Genomic DNA, 24,744 nt, shown 5'->3' with positions numbered 1-24,744 from the left:
TGTGTACTAACGTCAGCCTTTGCCAGAGGCTGCTGTCAGTGTCCCCATTCATTCAGCACTGAGCTAGCTTGAGGCATACAATGTTGAATGAACACAGTTCCTGGGCTCATAGAGTTTATAATACTTAAGAGAAGTTGTCAATGAAATATTTACCTATAACCCGTGACAATTGTTAGTTAAGGCTAATACACCGGGAGGATTCATCTGTTTGACTTCCAGTTTGCTTGTTCTCATGGGCTACTCTTAAGATACCACTGTAAGAAGTATGAAGTTACACTGTGTCTCAAAGGGTCTGTCCTATTGGGAGTTTTTTGCCCAAAGGAAGATAACAGTCAGCATAATAAAGGACTTGATTCTATTTTGTATATTCTGTTTTGAACAAAATCACTAAAAATGTTATGTGTAATCATAGTGACATACTGAATTAGTGAATGGGAAGAGGAAGTTACAACTAGCGTAAATTTTAATTATGAAATAGTCATAAGAGGTGAGGAATTTCACATCTCGAGATACTCAAGAAGAGATTTAGATGACCTTTAAAGACATTATTAAAGTGTCTGCTATTAGAGGTTGGACTCACTGACTTTGAGTCTGTGTATCTGTAAGTCACTAGTGGAAACTTGGGGTTTCCCCTAATGTTATTTTTCATATACAATTTCAGATAACAGTTAATTACTGTCAGTTATATGTGTGCAGATGGACTAGGTATATATATGTAGATTTTCTTTTTGAGTATACCAAAGATTTGTAGATTACTATGGAAGGGACTGCAGTGATTCTTCTAACAACTATGACTCCCCTACTATACATCACATAAAGAAAAACGAAAGGCCAGGAGTGCGACTGCCATAGAGCACTGTGTAAGGCCCTGAGCTCAATCCCTGGCACTGCAGGGGAAAAAAAGAAAAAAGATTGCCAGGGGATTTTTGATTTGTTTATTGTGTCCTGTGGAGTTTACTCTGAAAACATCAGAATATTGTAGAAGACTTAGAAGTAGGTTTAATGATAGAACCAACAAAGAGAAGGCTGTTACGATTATAGTCACATCAAAAGATCATTTTCAAATAATTAAGATGGGTTTTAGATCTCAGTAATTTAAATCTAATTTGTTTTATTTACTGGAAAATTTTAAATTGGATTTTGATTTATTAAAAATTATATTACATTTTAACAGTGGTGGTTCTAAATTGATTTAGAAAGAAAATTTTTAAATTCCCTTGTCTTAATTTTTCACTTTTTAATTATAACTACTTAAATAATGACATAGTATTTGGTAAGAACAATATGTCTGATTTTAACTGCATTGTAGAGTTAAATTACTGATAATCATATTGTATTGCTCTGTGAGAGAAAACCCAAAGCCAACTACTTCAAATTTCTTGTGATACAGAACTTGGTAATTACTCCTTTCTTACTAATTAGCATCTCAGCAATGTAATGGAGTTAGATTTTCTTTTTCATCTTTTGTTTTCATAATATGTATTTCTGATAGTAAGTTTTGGGGAATTATCTTTTTTTGAAACAAAGCTTAATTGCAATTTTATAAATAATCTGACATGTGCATTGATCTATAAGATATTTCTTTTATAAACTTTGTGGGTTTTTTTATGTTACCTCGTTGGGAAGAGGTTTTTCAATATTTAGCATTTTCTTTATATGTGTATTTTTTAAAGGGCATTTTTTTGTGACCAGAGCAGTATAGTGATTAGGGTGCTTGCCTTGGCCTGCAGCCAACCTTAGTTTAATCTTGGGCATCCCTAATGGTCCAGGAGTAAGCCAGAGCATGCAAGATGTGTGCCCAAAGCCAAATAAATAGGTAAACAAAAAGGGCAGTTTTATTGCCTCTGCATTTGATAAAGAAAATGCATTACAATATAAGTTAACTTTTTCTTTCAATGGACTAGTGTTTTATGTTTTGATTCGGAATTTGGATTTCAGTTTTGCAAGAGCAACAGTTGTGACAGTAATGGTTGTGTCTTTAGTAGAGGTGGTAGCTGCCACATTAATAGTACGAACAGGATGCCTGTATTTGGCAGGTAAGAAACAAAAGCTCAGAGAGACACAATGGCTTGTTAGTGGCTAGACTGCAGTTAGAAACGAGGTTTGCCAACTCATTGTTATTTTCATAATAACAAATTGTCTCAATATGATATTTTGAGATAATGACTGAAATTGTTTTGTTATTCAGTACAGTGATATGTAGAAATGAAATGCTGCTATACCATAAAATGAACTCTTACTTCAAGTCCATGAAAAAATTATTGAAATGTTTTGGCCAAAGTGGGGACAGTATGACAAGTAAAGGTCAAATCGGTATCTAACATGTTTCAACCTTAAATCCAGAATTTTGTGGTTGGGTAGGGACTATGACCGTAGCGGCTCGTGACCCTTTTTTCCTTAACAGCATGATAGTTGGACCACCACAGATGGCAAAATATTGGGCTTAGTCTGCAGCTGTTCATTGTCTTTTACACTCAGGATTGATTTTTTTTCCCAGATAGAGATCTTAATGAACTGAGCATATTTTTAGTCAATTCCCCTGCTCTTGGAGTTTGATATTTTTAGTGCACAAAAAACTAGGACATGCAGATTCTAGACAGTTAAGCTGAGAAGTAAGTGAACTCTCTAAATAAATAAACATTTACACCACATTCAGAGTGTAGTATTCATGCCAAGGGTGAAAGTGAGTAGAGAACTTGATTAATAAGAGAGAAGCATTGTCACTTTAACTTGGGCTTCTTGGAAGAGGTAAGAATTTTAAGGTTATTTTTTTCTTTTTATAGTAAGAGGAGAAAAACTTCACAGATGATGGGCTAATTTAGGGAGTAAAAATACATAGTATGTAAAGTTAAGATGAGAAACTAATGAAACTTACTAGCAGAAAGTTAAGGGGAAACAGGAGATCATCCAGGTTGCTCTGTATATATTTCTTTTACCTAAATTTTGGTTCTCTGGAGGTGTCTGAAAGCGTTTAGGGGACTTTCGGAGAAAAGAAAATGATTCTGAAATACAATGAATTCTACTTTTAGTAATAATACATGGAATTGATGAGGAGGAATGGTTCTAGTTCTTGATGATGAACGTGCCTCTTTCTGGGAGAATTTAGATAATTGAATTAGATAAAGTACTATTTTCATTAAAAATGGGAATGCATCTATGAAAAATAAACTACTGTTAGATTCATTGCAAATTTTCTTTTTCCTAGGGTTTAGATTCAGGATTTGTTCCTAGTGTACAAGACTTTGATAAGAAACTTACAGAGGCTGATGCTTACCTACAAATTTTGATAGAACAATTAAAGGTATGGCAATGTTACTGAGTTGATACAAAGTTGTCAGTGACCTTGATTTTTTTGTTAAAAGTTGCTTGATGTTAATCCATGACACAGTTCTTCAGCAATTTCTAGATTGGCTTATAGGAAGATCCAGGTGACTAATACAGAGATCTTGATTTTTGGTAAATAGTGTGTATGTGTGTGTGTGTGTGTATACATATGCATATACACACACACACACACACACACACACACACCCCATAATGCACACTTGGTTATTAGTATTATTAGAAGTAATGATTTGGTTCATCATGATTTTTTTCTAGTACTAAGCGTCATTAGTTTTTAAAAACTAATGCACTGTTTTTAAAATAAGACCATTCTATGGTCACGGTCCTCCCGTTGTTCATCGATTTGCTCGAGCGGGCCCAGTAACGTCTCCATTGGAGATTTTGTTGTTACTGTGTCTGGCATATCGAATACGTCATGGGGAGCTTGCCAGGCTCTGCCGTGCGGGTGAGATACTCTCGGTAGCTTGCCGGGCTCTCCGGGAGGGGCGGAGGAATCGAACTCGGGTCGGCCATGTTGGCCGCTTGTAAGGCAAACGCCCTACCGCTGAAAGACCATTCTATGAAACCTATAAATTTTAGGTGGCTCAATTTCTGGCATCTTAGTTTTGTTTGTTTGTTTTTGGTTTTTTGTTTGTTTTTTGAGGGACCGGAAAGATGATATCTCTGCTTCTTTATATATATTTTTTGAAGTTATCTTCTTTAACTTTTAATTTAAAATTAGGTAAGGTAAAGGTAAAGGTAAAGGCCCTCCCGTTGATCGTCGATTTGCTCGAGCGGGCCCAGTAACGACTCCATTGGAGACTTTGTTGTTACTGTGTCTGGCATATCGAATACTCTCGGTAGCTTGTCGGGCTCTCCGAGAGGGGCGAAGGAATCGAACTCGGGTCGGCCATGTTGGCCGCGTGTAAGGCGAACGCCCTACCCGCTGTGCTATCGCTCCAGAGTTTAACTAATATTAAACTACCACTAATTTAAAATTAATTGCAAAAAAAATCCTGGGAAGAAAACAGTGTTCATAAAGTTGGATGTCAAGCCACTAAAAGACTTCAATCTATATTTTGTTCTCCTAGAAGTAATTTATTTTCTCTTGCTTGTAAGCAGATTAAAAATAGGCTTGCTTTTCAAGCCCAGGTTTCTTATTGAACAGGTGTCCCACTTGTCTGTTTCTTGGCTTGCTTATGTCCATTCTGGAGAAGCCTCTTCCCTTCCCCTAACAATCCCACTCCAAGAAAAAATAGAAGTAGAATTGATCATGGCTACTGAAAGTAATTCAGTAGAATTTAACTTGAAAAATACATCATATTGAAAGTGCTGACAAATCATCCTTAGAAAAGTGTGTTTCAGAAAACTAAAGTTTGTTTTTCTGTGTTTATTAAATATTTACAATAATATGTGCTTTTTAAATCTTGTAGCTCTTTGATGACAAACTTCAAAACTGCAAAGATGATGAACAGAGAAAGGTAACTTCTATAATCATAGTTTTTACTTAACATTTTTAATGTAAGAGCCTTTTGGAGAAATAACAGGAGGATCTCAAAGTTTTGACTATTATAATAGTACTATTGATCAATTATGAGGTACTACCGTAAGTAATTTCATTGAAGGAATTTTTCTAGAGAATTTATTTTTTTGTTTGGATTTGACTTGTTTGTTTTGGGGGGCAGGGGCCACACCCAGAAATGCTCAGGGGTTACTCCGGCCCTGCACTCAAGAATTACTCCTATTGGTGCTTGGGGGACCATATGGGTTGCTGGGAATCCAACCCTGGTCAGTCACAAGCAAGGCAAGTGCCCTGCCAGCTCTACTATCACTCTGGTCCTTGTGGTGCTTTTCTGTTGTGCTTTTATAATCAAAGTAATTGAAATAATATGATACTCTTTTTATAAGTTTCATCTTCAGACATGTTCAAAGAAAATGATTTTATTGGCCTCTTTTATTCTGTAGTTGCCTCACATCTCAGTTGGGTGTGTACTTTCTCTTCTTTGACACTCAGGCCCCTCTCTTTTCTCTCTCCCCCATCCCCCTTTTCTTCCTCTTCCCTTGTCCACTAGCCCTTCCTCTCCCATCCTTCCCATTTCCCCCCTTCCCACACTTTTTCTCTCTCCTCATTCCCTCACTTCCACCTCCCATCTCATATCTTCTAAATATTGCATATCTCCTTTTCACTGAAGAAAAGGTTATTTTGATTGCATGTTATTATTTCAGATATTAGCAGTCTTGCAAGCATTTTCAGAATTAATAGGAAGCCACAGATGAGGAAACAATTATGAAGAAATTCTAGTTCACAATTATGAATTCTTTTCTGCTTCTGTTTTTACATTATCCCTACAACTGCACTTATTTCCCTCTCGCCAATATGGATTTATGACAACTAACTTGTACTTTTTGCTGCTATTGTTTTAATTGACATTTTCCCATTCTTGACTGGTTTCTAATGTACTTTGTTTGCATTATTTTATTTTAAAGTTACTCTTAAAAGAAAAAAGATGGTAAGGATTTGACTAATCCTCCTCATGCAAGGCATACGCTCTACCCCTAAAATAAGCATTTTTAAGTTACATAATGACGTGTACAGTAAAGACAAAGCGTGTTTTCATGTAAAGAATAAGAATGTCTCATGTTTTCCTTGGGTCCAAGCGATAGTACAGGGGTTATAGGGTGCTTGCTTTGCACGCTGCCCATCCAGTTTGATCCCTCTGGCACTGCATTGTCTCCTCTGAACACTGCCAGGAGTAGGCCCTGAGCACTACTGTGTGTAGCCTTCAAACAAACGAAAAAAGAATGTCTCATATTATTCTTTAAAATCTCGAAATAAGAGGCTGGAGCAATAGCACAGCGGGTGGGGCGTTTGCCTTGCACGCGGCCAACCCGGGTTCGATTCCCAGCATCCCATATGGTTCCCTGAGCATCGCCAGGGGTAATTCCTGAGTGCAGAGCCAGGAGTAACCCCTCTGCATTGCCAGGTGTGACCCAAAAAGCCAAAAAAAAAAATCTCTGAAATATGTCCGTTTTAATTGAGGGGTTAATTCATAAGAATTTATAGTGTTTAAATAATGAAAGTATAGCAGAACAATGCGCTCTTTACAACCTGGCTGTACTCATAGTATTATGTACACTTTGGTAAGATTTTTATAAATTAACCAATAAAAAGCACCAATCGCTGTTTAAACTTAAACTTTTTTTTTAACAGAAAATTGAAACTCTCAAAGAGACAACAAATGTAAGTTATGTGCTTGAAAAACTCCTGTTTTGTATTAAAAGTGCTTTAAGGTATTCTGTTTTAGGCTGGCCCCTGTATTTTAAAAAGTAAAAGATTTGAATTTTTATAGAGATTTCAGAATTGTGTTATTTTTCCAAAGGAATTAAATAGAATGATTCGTTTAATTAAAATTGGCTTCATTTATCACTTAATTTTGGTCTTGTCTGAGATCCTCAGATAAAAGTTTGTTACCATGAGTGACATGTACATCCTTTCTTACAGTTAAAATTGTATAATGAATCAGTTTTATGTTTCTGAAATAACAATCTTAGAGAGATGATGTGTTAGAAACTTCCATTGGAGTTGACTGTTGTTAATCTAAGAATTTGGAAGTTAACAGGCTTACTCATAACTCTTTGCTATTTGAAGGATTGGAAAAAAAATTAAAAATATTTAGGTGTTATTTAGTATAAATGAACATTCTTTGGTTATTCCTTAACAATTCATAGAATTGCTATAATGAATATTTTAACTTAACACTATCAAGCATATCTCTAGAGAGAGTATTTCTTACCTAGAGACTTCTTGACCGCCTTTTATATTCAAATAAGCTTTTAGCTTACTGGAAGTAAGGTCCTAAAATTAATGTTTTGTTTTTATAGAGCATGGTAGAATCAATTAAACACTGCATTGTGTTGCTGCAGATTGCTAAAGTAAGTAAATTTTGCTTTTGATCGCTTCAGTGGATTTAAAATGGCAATGGAAATTGTTTTAGTTGCTAAAGATTTTGGTTTTGAAATCTATTACCTTTTTATCATAAATTGTATTGTGGGATTCCTGGTACTGTTGAACAGTGTTTGTGATTGGATGTTATCTTGCCCATACTGTTCCTGCTTCTGATAAGGTGATTTCTGGTCATGACTGGGAAGGAAGGGAGTCTGTTCAAGTGACTCACCCCTTCCTTTCATTTTGTCCATTATCTCCTCCTGAAACAATGAAGAACCTTTTATAAAAAAGATTTCCTTAGGAAAAAGAATTAAATTGTAGAGGTTTATTTTTTTCCCCGTATGAAGAATATAATAGACACTTTTTAAATGTTTTGAAATTCTTGTATTGTACTCCATTAATGAACCACTGCTTTAATGACTCTCCCTTATTCATGAATATATTTTGAATTATTTTAAGCAAAAGTTTTTATGGATGTGATTTGCTTTTTGGTGGGGGAAAGGTCTGTTAAACCTAAATACATATTATATCACCTTATTATTTCTACCTGATTGTACACTTGGGTTTTTAACCAGCAGGTGTGTGCAGACAATTAGCATTTGGGTTTGGAAATTATGATATGTGTCTACATTTTCTAATCCACTTTTATAGATCAGTACACATTCAAAAACTTAAGAAGAAAGGAAGCTAGGGCCTGGAGAGACAAAAAGTTGAAAGCCTATGGTTAGGTGGGGGATACCCTAGAGTTAATGAAATGTCTATATAGATAATGAATAACCTATACCGTGTCTAACGGTCTGAAGGTATTAGAGGGATTCTTGCTACCTGCTGTAGAAGATAGAAACAGAAGAGCCATTAGAATTTAGACCAGTTAGGATGCTCTTCAACTCTGTCAAGGCTTTATATATTATAAAAACAACCATCCTGGGCTTTTTCAGTAGCTTACATTGTTTGTCTTTTAGTGGTACCAAGAATTTGAACCTTGCACCTCATATGTGCAAGGTATGTGCTCTACCTAGCTACATCTCTCTCCTCAGAAGCTCATCTTGTGTCTAACTACTTAGGAAATTTGGGGCTCTGTCTTTGGAACAAAGTATAAAGTTTCTTTCAGTAATTTTCTACAGTTTAGTCTGCACTCGTTATTTGTCTGCTTATTTTAGTCCAGGTGCGATAGCACAGCGATAGGGCATTTGCTTCGCTCGCAGCCAGCCCAGCTGAGCCAGGTTCGATTCCTCCGCCCCTCTCGGAGAGCCCGGCAAGCTACCAAGAGTATCTCGCCCGCATGGCAAAGCCTGGCAAGCTCCCCATGACGTATGCGGTATGCCAAACACAGTAACAACAAGTCTCACGATGGAGATGTTACTGGGCCAGCTTGAGCAAATCGATGAATTACGGGAGCACCGTGATTGTGATTTTAATCCAACTAAACCCCTTTCAATGTTCTTCAGAATGGGCAATATGGAGCAAGTAAATGGAATTTGACTTTTTAGTGTTTTTCATAAGAAACTTTATCTTTGTTAAGTCTTTAAAATAATGTGGAAATGTAGCTCAGATTATGTACTTGGTATGAACTCTTATAAATTTAGATCTATTCAAATTGTAAATCAGACCGTGTTGTCTCCTGCTCAAATTCCCCTGGTGATTTCCAACTCACATCCAACGAAGTCTAAACTACTCTTCATTGCTTATTCCTTTTTGGCCATTTCTCACTTAATCTTTTACCTCACCTGTACTTGATCACAGCATTCCAGTAACTGTGGCCTGTTTTCTTAAGACAGGCGAAGCATTTTTTGCTTCAAGAATTTGTGCTCGCCTTCCTCTCTGCCTGTTCAGCATTTCTCCCAGATTTCCAGGGCCCACAGTTTCACTTGTATTCAAACTTACTTGAAGAGGTTTTCCTGACTACTCTGCCCACACTGCACAGATTCCATTAATTTCTTTTGTGGGGAGAGTGGGTTGGGCCACGCCCAACTGTGCTCTGGCTTAATTCTGGCTCTGTGTTCAGGGATCACCCATTTCTCTTAATTGGCGGGCTCAGGGGACCACCTGGGATGCCACAAATTAAACCTCGATTAGCTACGCACAAGACGGGCATCTTGCTGTAACATCTCTTCAGCCCCTGTTAACTTCATTTCTTCATGACCTTGCATCACAGACCAGATTTTTATGGAATCTTGTTTGTTGTCTTTTGTAGTATAATCTCCTTAAGGACTTTGTATTTGGTAGCTTAAACAGCATTTCTTTTTTTCACAGTTTATAGGCTGCACTCCGTGATCTAGATTTCTGCCAGTTCAGTCCAGTGAATGAGTTCTCTCTTCTGGCTTGTAGACAACTGCTTTCTCACCGTGTTCTTACACAACCTCTCTCTGTTGTGTACTCTGAGAAAGGGCGGAAATAAGGGAGTGTAGATGAAAGCTTTCCTATAATGTAGGCACTTATCTTACTAAATTAGGGCCCACCCATTGGACCTTTACCTTGATTTGCCTTGATTTTAGATGCCCCATCCTCTGAACAATAACATCAAAGATGGGGAATGGGAGAGTACCCCAACTCCCACCCCCCACAAAAAAGTTTATCTTTAAATCTCTCTGATTGAGATATAAGGTTTTTAAGTAACATGAGAGGCAGTATTTATATTATCTTCAATATCTTGGATTCCGTGTTTTGGTTTCTTCCTATATGAAATATGGATAATAGTACCTGTATGCTTACTGGCATTGTAAGACTGTCAAGTATAATACTTAAATAACTATTTCAGTGTCTTTGATGTTCTTAGTACCAAATAACAAATTTTAAATAAGTATTAAATTCACATGTTTTAGGGAGAGCATAAATTTTAAAGTGGCAAAGTCATGTTAAGAATGGGGGAATTTCCTGTCAGTGAATGAAAATGTAAATTATTATAGGCAGTTTTGGAGATTTCTCTTCATTGGTAAGTTAATGAGATACTGAAATCAGCTATTTTCAGAAAATGCTGTTATCTCAGACGTCCAAGGGTATAATGATAATTAATTTATCTCTGGTTTTGTGTGTTTTATTTAAGGGGGGTGGGCAGTGCAGTACCCTCTTCACAGCAGTATGCGATAAGTAGAATTTTAAGCTCCTTCTAGTTTTATTCTTCCATTCTAGCTTCCATTCCGCCATAGTCCCATAGTTTCTCTCCTGCCCATTACATTCACCGATTCCCAAAATTCACCTTTTCCCAAACTCTGTTATGCATCAGATTGACTTGGGATCTTTAACAATTTCGATGCCTGAATTCCATTCCCAAACCTTTCATAATTGGGTGGGAAATGTCCTGGGCACTTGGAAAATTTTGTGTGTTTATTTGGCTTTAGGCCACCCCAGCAATGTATAGGGACCCCCAGGGACACACACAGGGACCTTGAGACAACACCGAGCAATACTAATTAATCCAGTCATCAATTAATGAACCTTTAGATTGTTTGCACTTTATTATTATAAATAATACTGTGAGCATTTGCTTGCAGTGTTGTTGTGTAGACTGTTTTAATTGCTTTTGAGTATATAGGAGTGGAATTTTGGGGTAACATGGTAATAACCTTTTGAGGAGCTGCCAAGTTCTATAGCAGCTTTACCTTATATTCGTATGTCCACACACTGTTGTTCATCGATTTGCTCGAGCGGGCCCAGTAACATCTCCATTGTGAGACTTGCTGAGACTGTGTTTGGCATACTGAATATGTCACGGGTAGCTTGCCAGGCTTTGCTGTGCAGGCGAGATACTCTCGGTATCTTGCCGGGCTCTCCGAGAGGGCAGAGGAATCGAACCCAGCTCGGCCATTCTGGCAGTGCGCAAGGCAAACACCCTACCGCTGTGCTATCACTTTATTTTACATCTTCACCGACATTTACGATGGTCTCTTTGATAAGAGCAGTTCCAGTGATAGCATTTTGTGACTTTCATTTGCATTTCCTTAAAGAATCTTGATGTTGAATATCTTTTCCTGTGCTTTTATCAAGCCAGTCACCCCCTGTCTGTGGCAGGGAGGTTGTGGAGCCAGGAATCTAACTATCATCTGTCACAAGTTTGCCAGCACCTTACACCTTAAAGTCCTCTTTATTTCTGACCTATAGAACTTCTTTAGAGAAACGCCTGTCAAATTCTTCACCCATTCTTAGTGGTATATCTTCCAGCCCATTTACTGAGTCGTAGAAATAACTTTAGATATTCTGAATATCTAAAGTTATAGATATAAAGATATCCTTCAGGTAATACTAACAAACTTTTCTTTGTCAGTTATCTTTTAATTTTCTTTATAGTAGCCTGAGAAGCATATACATTTAAAAAATTTTAATGATGTCATTCTTTCAAATTTTCTTTTGCTTATGCCTTTTGTGGCTTACCCGAGAATGTCTCTGAATTACTTACACAAGATCACATGGATTTCCTCCTATGTGTTACTTAATAATTACATGGTTTTAGTTCTTACATTTGAGTCTCTAATCCATTTTGTAAAGCAACTATGCTTTCTGTTGTACCATGGAACCAGATGATCCATTTTTAATTGTTGTGTCAAGTTAGAATCTAAATTCACTTTTTTTTTTGATGTGTCTATTTAGCCTTCTAACAGTTTGCTAAAGTCATCAAATTGGAATTAGACATTCTCTTTCGTAAAATTTAAAATACTCATGCTTTTTTTTTGCATGCTTCTTAAGACACTGTTAAGAAACTGAGAAGATAACCATCATATGCTCATCTTTAGTGACCATCATAATTAGTACATAGTGCATAGTGGAGGTTTCCAAACTTAATAGGCCTAGCGCCGTGCCCTTTTGAGGGAAAAAAAAGTCAGATCTCTAATTAATACTTGGTATTCAACATTAGCTGAGTATGATGAAAGGCAGCAGTGGTTTGCTTACAAAAAAAAGAAAAGAAAAAAAAAGTAGGTTTTGTGAGGGATGAGCGTAAGCCTCTCAAATAATAAAACAAAATCCCTAAAGTTCATTATGGGAATGAATTTACAGCAAAGCATAGAATAGTCTGTAGGTTCATGTGGATTTGACTCTGTATTAAATCTCAAACCACTATATTGTTAAATAATACCAATTTTGACTTGAAATACCCCATTGATCTCATACGTTATTGAGAATATTACGGGGTAGAGGGGCCAGGAATGATAAGATATTTAATTATACCAGAATTAATAGTGGTAGTGTTCTTAGATAATATAATGTACTAAAGCAGCAGCTTATCACTAAAAAACCACCCCAAAAGTTGGCGTCTTAAAACAGCAACAGGGGTTGGGAAATAACTCAGTAGAGGCATGCATGGATTTTATTTATGAAGCCCAGAATTTAGTTCCTTACATCACAAAACAGAACAATAACAAACCAAAAAAAAAAAAAAACCCAAAAGCCCACACAGACTTACTGCTCTCTTTTACTACCCTCAACTTCTGGGAACCAAAATAAGTTAAGAATTAAAAGCAGCAGTTTTCTATTTTGCTTTCAAATCTGCGATTTGAGTAGCGTCATGGTTTGTTGTAGACTTCATGCAGTGTCTCCTGCCTGGCTTGACTTAGGGAGGATCTACCTTCAAGATTTGATTACTCATATAATTGGGATGTTTGGGGAGTCAAAGCGGCTGCTGTTTTTGTATATAATTGTCTCACAGTTATTTGAGTTTTCTTGCAGTTTAGTAGTTGGGTGCCAAGAAAAATGGGTAGAATTTTGTAGCATTTCCATGAGCCTAGCATGGGTAATAATGAGTAATCACATCTGCTGTGCTAACTTGGTAGAAACTGTCACAGAGACCTTCCTAGGTTCTCGAATAGGAAATATGAAGTCTGCCTCTTGTTGGGAACATTTTGGGAAAATTTAATGTAATATATATGTGTGTGTGTGTGTGTGTGTGTGTGTGTGTGTGTGTGTGTATATGCGTATATGCATAGTGGAGTGCATAGTGCATATATATGCATGTATAAATAACATATATGTTATTTGGGGGGTAGAGGTGGGAGTTCAGGCATACCTGACAAAGCTCGGTTACTACTCCTGACCTCTTGCATTGCTTTGGAAGCAACATGGTGCTGGGGATCAAACTGGGGTGGGCTACACAGCACCTTAGCTCCTATACTGTCTCTCTTGACACAATATTCCCAAGAAGTTCTTTAATAAATTTAAGTGTTAATAGGAAAAAAATAAATTATCTAAGAAAAAGCTTTAAATATTTTTTGTATGTGATTCTCATTAGGATTTTCAGCTATATTAATTTTTAATGTAGATATTTGGATTTTTTTAACATAGATAATTCTCTTATGCATAGAAGGGGGAAATCGAATATTCTGTATTAAAATGCAAGTATTTTCAGGGATGTGCAAAAATATGTGTTGTCTGTGCTAAGATTCCCAGCCACCTGTAGGTTTGGCGATTGACTTACGCAAGGATTCAAGATACACATGCAGTCATACGTGTCTTTTTCTCCTCCTCCTCCACCTCGTCCTCTCCCCTCCTTCCTCCTCCCCCTCCTCCTCCCCCTCCTCCTCTCCCTCTTCTTATGGCAAAAGAATCCAAAGCAGCAGAAAGACCTATGGCCAAATCCAGAGGAAACTACATGTCTTCACCCAGTGGAGTTACATGCCTAACTCCTCAGCAATGGGTTGTTACAACACGTGTGAACTTCTGTCTCCCAGGGACGGTCATTAGAGACTCAACACCCCTGAGTCTCTAATGACTCAACTTGGTCATAATTTAAAGCCAGTTCCAAATACTGGTTTCTGTGAAAACTTGAAAACTTTCAGATAGAATAATTTTAAAATGATGAAAGTTTAGCTTTCACTGGAGGTTACTCCTGTCAGCACTCTTTACAGCACAAATCCCATCGCATAGACCCTGGGCTGCCAGAAGGAAAGCAGGTGTCACGCGAGAGCAGCTTCCCTGTGAGGAGCCACCCTTACCGCTTGGTGTGCGGGCCCTGCTGAGACGCTCTGGCCTCACGAGCGCCAGTTTCACAGGCAGCCTTTTCCTAGGGCAATCCTAAGGTTAATTTTTTTCTGCATAAAAAAAAATACCCTTATATCTTAAAACATCTCTTGATTGCTCCTTCAGGAATGTAGATTTCTGAATAAACTCAGTAGAGAAAGCAAAAGAGTTAGAAGATCTCAACTCGCTTATTTTTTAAAGCCAGTTTCAAATATTGGTTCTATTAAAATAGGAAAACTTTCAAATAATACAGAGTTAAAATATTAAAAGTTTAGTTTGGGGGCCGGAGCAATAGCACAGCGGGTAGGGCATTTGCCTTGCAAGCAGCCGACCCGGGTTCGATCCCCGGTATCCCGTATGGTCTCCCAAGCACCACCAGGAGTAATTCCTGAGTGCAGAGCCAGGAGTGACCTCTGAGCATCTCTGGGTATGACTCAAAAAGGCAAAAAAAAAAAAAGTTTAGTTTGATTTAAACTTAAGCATATTGTCTCCATAATACTAATAGAACAAGACCATTTTTCTTGTGATTGATGTTCCACTACCGATTATCTTCCTCACGCTCTACAAGTATATCCTAGGAGAGGCAAGTCAGAGAAATGAATTACATAAGTATGTGATTCTGAAACTAGATGCCTGTTCTGTAATCCAGACTGTATGTTCTCTGTGACTCCTCTCTCCAATGGAATAGTAGCATAACGTTTCTTAGGGAGGTCTTGGTGGAATAAATGATTGAATGCATGTCAGGTACCTGCCAGGCAGTGTTAACTCCTGTATCATTTCATGAATGTGATGATTTATTAAAATAAAAATTAGAGCAATTATGTAGATATAGTAATATTAATAAAGTTGTGAGATTAGTTAGGGAATACAGGGGTTTGGGCCACACCTGGCAGTGCTCAGAGTATACCCCTGGCCCTTTGCTCAGGGATCCCTCCATGCTGGCCTCGGGGGACTGACCTTGTGTGCTATTGATTGAACCAGGGTCAGCTTCATGCAAGGTAAGTGCCTTACCCTCTGCTATCTCTCCAGCTCCTGCGAAATTATTTTAATAGTAAAGTTTAGTACAAATTAAGGGAATTGGCATAATTTACTATAAAATCACATCCAGAGGGCTGGAGCGATAGCACAGCAGGTAGGGCCTTTGCCTTGCACGCGACCAACCTGGGTTTGATTCCCAGCATCCCATATCGTCCCCTGAGCACTGGGTGTGGCCCAGAAAGCAAAAAAAAAAAATACATTTAGAAAAAATGGGGATAGTCACTAATACTTCAGTCCTTAATAATAATTGCTTTTAATTATTGGTACTAATGTGACTGTATAATTCAATAGGATATTTCCACAACAGACACCTTAATCCCTGTATTAAAAAAATAATGCCATGCTATTGGTGTTGATTGTTATGTAAACAGGTTGGCAGAGTTGTGTTTGACTAGAAAAGTACAAATGGAATTAAAATCTTAATGGAAGGAGAAAAAAACGTTTATTTTAGCATTGTTACTTTTTTAGTAAAATAAGCTATCTTAGTAGAGACAAAAGTACATGAGGAGTGACTGAAAGAATTAAGTTAATGTTTTAACATTTTCCCTTAAGGACCAGTGTAATGCGGAGAAGCACGCAGATGGAATTATAGTAAGTTTAATCTAATCTTTTTGTTTCCCTTTACTTCTGCAGAGCATTATAACCAGTCATGTCAGGAGAAGCCTGAATTTCTACTCATTATTCAGCGCAAATTCTTCTTTTCACTACTCACTGCTTTTTTTTGTTGACTATTGCAATTTTCCTTGACCTTCTAATGTTGACCATCTTTCAGCAATCATTTGGAAGGGAAATGGCAGTCTCAAAATTTTTTTTAAGTGTTGGTTCAAATTAAATCACTCTGCATGCATCAGTAACTTAAAGGGTTAATCATGGTGCACCGTACAGCTTTTCTTATACAGTGCTTCTTGTCAGCCTTTATTTTTCTCCAGGGAAAGCAGAGAGGAAGTGGTAAAACAAAGCAACATCTCAATCCACTTCAGTGTTTATAGGTTCCTATTATTTTTTTGTGTGTATTGTGCTAATATAGTTGTTATTGTAGTATATGCTGTATTTTTGCTGAGACGAGTAATCATATGAATTCTTTCACTTTCAGCCATTTTCTTCTTCTTTCCTCCCCCTTGGCTTGTTACTTGTATTCAGTTTCTTGTGTTTTTGTTTGTTTGTTTTTGTTTTTAAAAAGGGGGAAATGTTAACACTTCCTAACTGGAAGTAAAAGAGCTACAAGGTTTTTTGCTTGAAGTACGCAAGTTCTGTGCTAACGCGGTGACTTGTGTTCAGCCTCAGTCCTTCAGGGCTGTGGCCGGGCTGCTCCCTGCAGTGCTGGATGTAGCTGTGTAGACAGGACAACACAGTTCTGTAACTGGCAATGCTTGAAGACCAGGTGGGACCCTGGATTGAACTCAGGCCCTGGCACATGTTAGGCATATGTATTCTACCACTTGGACTGTCTCTCTGCCTTCGGGCTGAATCTTTGAATCAGAAGTTGTAGCCCTCTCACCACCACCCCCCCTCGGTTTTTATTGTTGTTGTAAAACCTTTAAATAACCAGTTTGTTTGAGATTGAAACTCGTTTTTTAAAATCTTCAGAACCATCTCCTGACTGTAATTCACAGGAAGAGCATGTAATCTTTATAATTGGTTCAAGATGAAAAGTGATACAATGTTTGCATATTTACTTAAAAAAGCAGAAATAAGAAAAAGTTTTAAAATTTCTAATTAAACACTATTCAGTGTTTTGTGTGGGGACTACACCTTGAAGGCGCTTCGGGGTTACTCTGGAAGTGTTCTTGGTGCCGGGGATTGAGCTGGGATTGGCTCTATGCAAGGCCTTAACCCCAGTACTGTCTCTTGATCCTAGAATTCTTATTTCATTTCATTGAGAATGTAGATTCCACCATGGTGATACAGTACAGTTTTGTGAGATAACTACAGCATAAAATCTTCCAGAGATTGTGTGCCTTGGAGCAGGAAAGATAGTACAGGGGTTCCGACTCTTGCCTAGCATGTGGTTAACCCTCAGTTGGATTCCCTAGCACCAGCATTGCAGGGAGCAGTCCCTGAGTTCTGTATTTGTGTCCCAAACTCCATACCACAACCCGCAACGCCCACCACAAAAAGATTGTGAGCCTCTTAGGATAGGTTGTCTAGCATTTCATGATTTCAGAGACCGTAGGAAAATCATGGTGGCAATTATTTTGGTCTCTTTTCTTATAAAACAATATTGGTCACTTTTATTAAATACTGAAAAGAAATCAGTACTTTTATAAGGCATACCAAAAAAATTGATCTTTTGCATTTTAAAAATCCAGAAACTTTGTAGTCATAGAAAATAGGAACCTGGGCTGGAGCAATAGTACAGCGGTAGGGCTTTTGCCTCGCACATGGCCGATCAGGTTTGATCTCCAACATCCCATGCGTTCCCCTGAGCACTGCTAGGAGTAATTTCTGAGTGCAGTGTAAGGAGTAACTCCTAAGCATCACCAGGTTTGACCTAAAAAGCCCAAAAAAAGGAATTAGGAACTTACAGAAATAAAATTTTGAGCCCTATGATTCAGGTTGTGGCATTTTTCCTTGAGAGTTTCTTACTTAGAGAAAAGGAAGGAATTATTCATGATTCTGGTCTTGGATCCAGACGGCTAAGATCAAACCCTGCCACTCAATACTTGTGACTTTAGGCAAGTTACTTGACCTTTAAGTCTTAGTTTCTTCATCTATAAAGAAAACTAAGTCTAAGAAGATTGTTTGCTGGAAATGTACATATATGTATATAACTGGTATGTGTATATTATACATGCACACATGTGTTCTATGTGTATATTTTGCATATATATTATACACACTCATATATGTATGGTTGACCCTTGAACAAGAGCATATGGGTTAACTTTGAGGGTTCAGAGTTATACTTAGCTATTCACAGGTTTAAGCCAACATGGATATCTGTTGGTTGAGCTTTTTATTTTTCCCTTTTTGGGTCACACCTGGTGATGCTCCGGGGTTACTCCTGGCTTTGCACTCAAGAATTACTCTTGGTGTTGCTGGGGACCATATGGGATCCCGGGGATTGAACCTGGGTTGGCCACACGCAAGGCAAACACCCTATCTGCTGCATTAGCGCTCTGCCCCGAAGGGTTGAGCTTGCTTCATTTGTTTTGGGGGCACACCCAGCAGTGCTCAGGGCTTCCTCCTGGCTCTGTGCTTGAGGATCACTTCTGGCAGGGCTCGGGGAACCAGATGTGGTGCTGGGAATGAAACCCCCGTTGATCATGTTCAAGGCAAGTGCCTGCCCTCCAGCCCTGACTGTGTTTTGAATCCTTGGTTGCAGAATTGAGGTGACTGTAGGGGACTTGAGCATCTGTGGATTTTGTTACCCCTACATGGTGCTGGAGTTGGGAGAAGGAGAGGAAACCCATTTCCTTGGATATCAAGTGATGAGTGCTAAGTTTTTTATAGTGAAAAGTTGTTTTGAATTTCAGTACTGACACCTGCCTTCTTCAAGGATCAACTGCATGTTATATTGCAATTTTGCTAATGTCCCAGCATATTAGGACTGAGAATTATCATTTGCTTGCACATCTGGACTTTGTGCATCCGTTTTCAAGGAAGGTATAGAATTAAACATAATTTAGCCTGAAATTCATTAGCTAAGGGTTGTGGCTAAGAGTAGAAATGTTACATTTTTTATTATTAACAGCAATAAAAGATACTGAGTGCTTTTAATATACATGCAGAATGGTTTCTTTTGAGCTGCGGGGGTGGGGGGGGGCGGGGAGACACACCTGGTTGTGCTCAGGATTTACTCCTGGCCCTGCACTCAGGAATCACCCCTGGTAGGCTTCGGGAACCATATGGGGTGCCAGAGATCAAACCCGAATTGGCCACATACACAGCAAATGCCCTTCCCACTATCTCTCCAACCCTATATGAAGAAAGTTTAAAGTAGTTTCCTTTGACATGATTAGTATTAGATCATTTCATTTGAAAAAAAATTACATTGGGGGAAAAAGAATTTTGGCCCCTCTTCAAAAATTCTTTTGTTAGTCTGGTCTCATATATAATGAGAAGGGTTAAGAGGATGTGACTTTCTCTCATTTCTGTGGATCACAGTATTAATGGTGAGATTTTGCCTTTATAAAACCCACTGACATGAAAAGAAGGGCTTTATTTTTAAGGACTGCTCATGGCAGGGAAATGGCTGCGAGGGCTGGAGTGCAGGCTTTGCATGCAGGAGAGCCACGGCCCCCTAGCGCCGCCGGACGACCACCCAACATCACACGGAGTAGCCCAGGGCTCACAGTGTGAGGCCCCAGAGAAATGAAAGTTCCAGGTTTTGTAGAGATACTTGTCTAGAGATTGTAGCCTGTTCTGGTGCCTGAAAGTAGAGTCCTGAAGAATTTTGGTAATGTATCAATATCATACTAGAATTACAATAATTATGACAACCCCTAGAAAAGATGTCCGAGACATCCACACACTCCATCCCTTCTTTTTCTCCCCACCTCCTCCCCATCCTCCTCCTCTTCCCCCTTCCCCTCCTCCCCATCTTCCTCCTCTTCCTCTTCCCCCTCCTTCTTTCCCCTCCTCCTTTGCCTTCCTTTCTCCTTTCTCTTACCCGCCTTTCTCCTCCCCATCCTTCTCCCTTGTCCTTCCCCCTCCTCCTTCCCCCCTCCTCCCTCCCTCCTTCCTTCCTCCTCCTCCTCCTGTCACTCCCAGCATTGTGCAGGGCTTATTCCTGGCAAATCTCTGTTTTTCCTTGTGCTTTAAGCCTTCCCAACTTCATGGGCCTGGGGAGATGGCTCAAAGGGCTGGAGTACATGCTATGCCAGCAGAAGTTCTAGTTCATTTCTTTCCATTTCATTTTTCGGCTTTTAAAAGTTTTTGCCAATACTTTGGCTTCATAAGCAAAGTATTTCTCGTCAGATTCTGTTTGAGTGTTTTCTATTTTATGATTGTTTTTTTAAGGGCCACACCCAGCAGTGCTCAGGACTTACTCCTGGCTCTGTGCTTGGGGATCACTCATGGCAGAGCTCAGGGGACCATATGTGATGTTGGGGATCAAACTGGGCTCGGCCACATCCACGTGCAAAGCAAGCAAATTCCACCCCATCTCTTTTCTTACTGAGTTTTATTGGGGTGTCTGTGTGTTTTGTTTTGGGGGCACACCTGGTGTGTGTGTGTGTGTGTGTGTGTGTGTGTGTGTTGTGTTTTCACCCACCCAGTGGTGCTAAGAGGTTATTCCTGGCTGTGCACTCAGTAATATACTCCTGGTGGCACTTGGGGAATCGTATGGGATGCCAGGTGATGAACCCTGCTTGGCAGCATGAAAGGCAGAAGCCCTAGCTGCTGTATTTTTGTTCCGGCCTCTTGGTTTTTGTTCGTTTACAGTATAGAATTTCAGACTTAGAGCTTAATCTGTACGAGTGTAGGATTCACTGTCCCAGGACCAAAGACCCGTGTTCTCTATCAGGGAGCCCCTCTACGTCCCTCCCCACCCCCTCCTCCAGCAGTGCCATCATCTTCACTTGAACTAGGAACTGCTCTCGAGTTTTGCCAGTTTATTTGCTTTTGTTATTATGTGAGTGAATCCATCTGATAATTATCTATTTATTACTTGGTTCACTTAGCATAATTACCTCAAGTTCTCTTTAGTTTTTCCAAGTTGCACAATTTTACCTTTTAATTACAGAGTAGTTATGTACTGAGTATATATAGTCTTCTAAAAGGTGGGTCTGATTTTAGTCAGGGAGAGTGTGGTTTAATATCTCCCCTTCTCCAAATGAAAATGCATCAGTAAGCCACATGGTCTTATTCATTTATTTTGGGTTTTTGTGGAGAGAGGGACCTTTTTTGGTTTGGGGGCCACACATGGGCAGTGCTTAGGATGTACTCTTGGCCCTGTACTATGAGATAAGTCCTGGTGGGATTTAGGGGACCATATAGGTGTTGAGGATCAAACCCTCACTGCTGTGTGCAAGGCAAGTGCCTTATCTTATCTCTCAGTCGCATTTTGTGCCCATACTCAGATGTGCTCAGGGCTTAACTTGCTCAGGAATCACTCCTGGTAGGTCTCAGGGGACCTTATTCTGTTCCATGGATTAATCAGGGCCCACTGTATGCAAGACAAGTGTCTTACCCATTGTACTATCTATTCAGTCTGTGGTCTTCATTTTGAAATGCTGTTAATACTGACAGTACTTGTCTCCGAAGTCTAAGCCCTTTTTTCCCCCTCTAAAATTGTAACTATGTATTTGAATAGTTTTTTCCTTTGAATTCTAACAAAATTTTCTTCCTAACCCCATCTCTTTGCTTTATGTGACTGTAAAAATAGATGCCTATGCAATACAGTGCACAGTAACAAAAGGTGACAGCAGTATCTGACACAAAAATAAGATCTTAGCTATTAATTGGTATACTAATTGGCTCCACTTGGTATAATGTTCAGTAACACCAATGAAAGAGAGAACATTTCTCCTGGTATGAAACAGTGTTTATGGTTCATTATGTGAAACAGTATTTATGGTGAATTAAGAATATGAGAAGCCTCCATTGGGTTAGATGTGATTATTTTGGCTTCCTGGAACCATGCATCACAGTCTTAGAACTCTTCCCAACTTTAGCCTTACCGTCTTGTGGCATTCATTTTCCTTCTTTACTGTGCTTTTATAAATAAGAAACTCTGGCTGCTAGATAGTAAATGTATTTTTATTTCTACTTTGCATTTTGATCATTGTATCTATGTAGCTGCTCTTAATTTCAAATATAGGCATTTTATATATTTGGGAGGGTCAGCACTAAACAGGCATTTAGTTAAAAATAACTGTGCTGTGTTTCTTTATCTCAGAGTACAATTAATCCTGTAGATGCAATATATCAACCTAGTCCCTTGGAACCTGTGATCAACACAATGCCTTCCCAGACTGTCTTACCTCCAGGTATAGTATTGGAAGATACTCCACACATTTATCTATGTGGGGAAAAATTCTCTCATCCTCATCCTCAGGGGTTCGTTCTTTTTTCTTTTTTCCGACTATGTAGAAGGAAGGGGGCAGAGAGACAGCTTCGAGGCACGGAGATCAATCCCTGGCACTAGCCCTGGAGGCCCTGAGCAGGATTACTCTGGCATCAGGCACTGAGGGCCTGAGCATTGAACCATCTGGCCTGGTTGGCCAATGGGACCCATTGAGCGCTACTTGGAAGGCCCCTTTCCTACCCACCCGACCTAACTTAAAGGAAAAAGCATCTCTCTTTCACACACACAGAGTTGAAAGTGAACTGGAAAACGATGATGGTATTTTGGTATTGGGGCAATTTAGATTCAGTTAAAGGATTTTTGGTTTTTTAAGTTAGATGAAACACAAAAAGACTTAGATTAGTTGGTGAAAGAATAAGAGAATCCTCGGACCCAAGATCCATAGATACCATGAACAACTTCATGTGATCTTCTCGAGGAATGTTCCCATTTGCTTTCTTCATGATGGACTTAAAAAGAAAGCTATGGAATTTGTTAGATAGACAATATATGGTTTTCTTGGGGGACTTTTATTGTAGATTTTTTTTTCCAGTGGGTATTAGCTATCTAATTCAGGGCCTCAGACATACAAGGCAAGTGCTTTACTGTTAAGCAACGTTCTTCCCCTTTTTTGGTTGCTTTTTTAGACCACACCTGACAGTCCTCGGGGGCTACTCCAGCTGTGCTTTGGGAAAATGCAGGGGTGGGACTGACCCTCCTGATTCCTCCCACATGCTTCTTTCCAGCTCCTGTGCATGTGTATATTTGCTTTCTGTTGTTTGGGTCACACTCAAAGATGCTCAGGGGTAACTCCTGGCTCTGCGCTCAGGAATTACTTCTGGGAGTGTTTGGAGGACCATATTGGATTCCGGGGATTGAACCCGGGTCGGCCACATGCAAGACAAACTCCCTGCCTGTTGTACTATTGCTCCAGCCCCCGCATGTGTATATTTAAAGTAGAATAACAAATAGTATTTTTAAAAACTATCAGGTGAGGGCCAACACTCACCTTTATATTTGTCCTTTTAAGTTTTTTTAAAAATTTAACATTTCTTTGTGTTCTCAGCAAGGGCTGTTAAGTCAGAAAATAAATAATTATGAAATAAGATTTATAAATACAGATTTCAATGTTTCATAGAAAATAAAAGAGGATAGGAAGTTAGAAAGGAGGAGTAGAATGGAACTTGACATGGTGGAACTTGAAAATTCCACCGGGGAGAATGTTTGCCTTGCACATGGCAGAGCTGGGTTTGATTCCTGGCTTCCCATACGGTTCCCCTGAACACCACCAGGAGTGTGTTCCTGAGCGCAGAGCTCGGAGTAACTCCCAAATATTGACAAGTGTATCCCACCCCCCCCCCCCCGAAAAAAAATTCCAGGTTCAGAACTTCCCGCTCTTTAGGACTTTGAATCATACACAATAAGGAACATACTGTTCTCAGCTACGTCTTTAACTCATTTGACATGTTTAATTTCCTAGAGCCCACTCAATTGTGTAAGTCAGAGCAGCGTCCATCTTCCCTACCCGTTGGGCCCGTCTTAGCTACCCTGGGACATCATCAGACTCCTACACCAAATAGTACAGGTACAGATTTTTGTAAATCTTTTGCTACTTACAACTCCCCATTAACATTCTGAGATTGTGTTTTGGAACTGATGGGGTGGGGGTTGAAAAAAATATGTATTTCTATTGGAGATAACAGTTTTTCCATTACAGCTCCACATATAAAGTGATAAAGACGCTTTAATAATATGATTTAAAATACTATAGGATTTTGATTATTTACCTTAAGATTTATTTTGAAGATTCATTTGCATTTTTTTTGCTTATTAGACTAGTGTACTTTTTAAAATAGTAATCAGACAATGCAGAGAACAAAAAGTGAAAGGCTTTTCCACTTTTCCTTCTCTATTTTTCATATATGAACATAATAAAGCCCCATATTTTTAATTTTGTTTTCCTCTAACCTCAGTGAGATCATGTTTTGTGGGCAGGCATTATCTTGTTTTTCCACTGATGGGCATTTAGATTTTTCTAGTATTTTCTTGTTCTTAGCAGGACACTAGTAAATACCCTGGTACAGTAACTTTTGGCACATGTATTTATTTTTGTTTGAGATGTTTTGTGATGCAGGGGATTGAACCCAGAGGTTTACACTATCAACTCAGTCACATTCCGGGCCTGGCACATAGGTTGCTGTTTTGCTGATTTTTTTTTCCTAGGCAAATTAAGTAAAATATACTTAATTAAGTAAAACATACTTAAGTAAAATTAATTATATTTTACTTAATTTGCATTTTCATAGTTTGTATAGATTAAATGATCTTTATTTTCTCTTAATATACAGAGATACTGTCAATGTTAAAATTAGATTTTTTTCTTTGTTTTAAAACTAATTAAGTTATGTTGCCACTTGGGAAACTAAACTCAGGGGAGTCCTTAGTTCATTTTATCTGTGTTGTTATGACCTGGAGGCAAAAG

General features: G+C 38.7%; 1 protein-coding gene across 6 annotated transcripts in view; it reads left to right on the top strand.

Moving 5' to 3' along the window:
- The window catches only part of OSBPL9 (oxysterol binding protein like 9), a 180,849-nt gene that overhangs the window by 131,282 nt on the left and 24,823 nt on the right, over positions 1 to 24,744 (top strand). For 4 of the 6 annotated variants that reach the window (XM_056122451.1, XM_056122447.1, XM_056122450.1 and 1 more), the window contains 7 exons: positions 3,206 to 3,301; positions 4,758 to 4,805; positions 6,536 to 6,565; positions 7,207 to 7,257; positions 15,806 to 15,844; positions 22,095 to 22,185; positions 23,743 to 23,847. In XM_056122451.1, the coding sequence (XP_055978426.1) occupies positions 3,206 to 3,301; positions 4,758 to 4,805; positions 6,536 to 6,565; positions 7,207 to 7,257; positions 15,806 to 15,844; positions 22,095 to 22,185; positions 23,743 to 23,847 (460 nt within the window). The remainder of the gene's footprint in view (positions 1 to 3,205; positions 3,302 to 4,757; positions 4,806 to 6,535; positions 6,566 to 7,206; positions 7,258 to 15,805; positions 15,845 to 22,094; positions 22,186 to 23,742; positions 23,848 to 24,744) is intronic. The other 2 variants (XM_056122452.1, XM_056122448.1) reach the window with 1 other exon arrangement.

Source organism: Sorex fumeus, unplaced genomic scaffold (assembly GCF_029834395.1).
Source record: "Sorex fumeus unplaced genomic scaffold, SorFum_2.1 ptg000045l, whole genome shotgun sequence".
NCBI classification, from domain to species: domain Eukaryota; kingdom Metazoa; phylum Chordata; class Mammalia; order Eulipotyphla; family Soricidae; genus Sorex; species Sorex fumeus.
The sequence above is the reverse complement of the archived record's forward strand: the minus strand, read 5'-3'. Positions and strand labels throughout refer to the sequence as shown.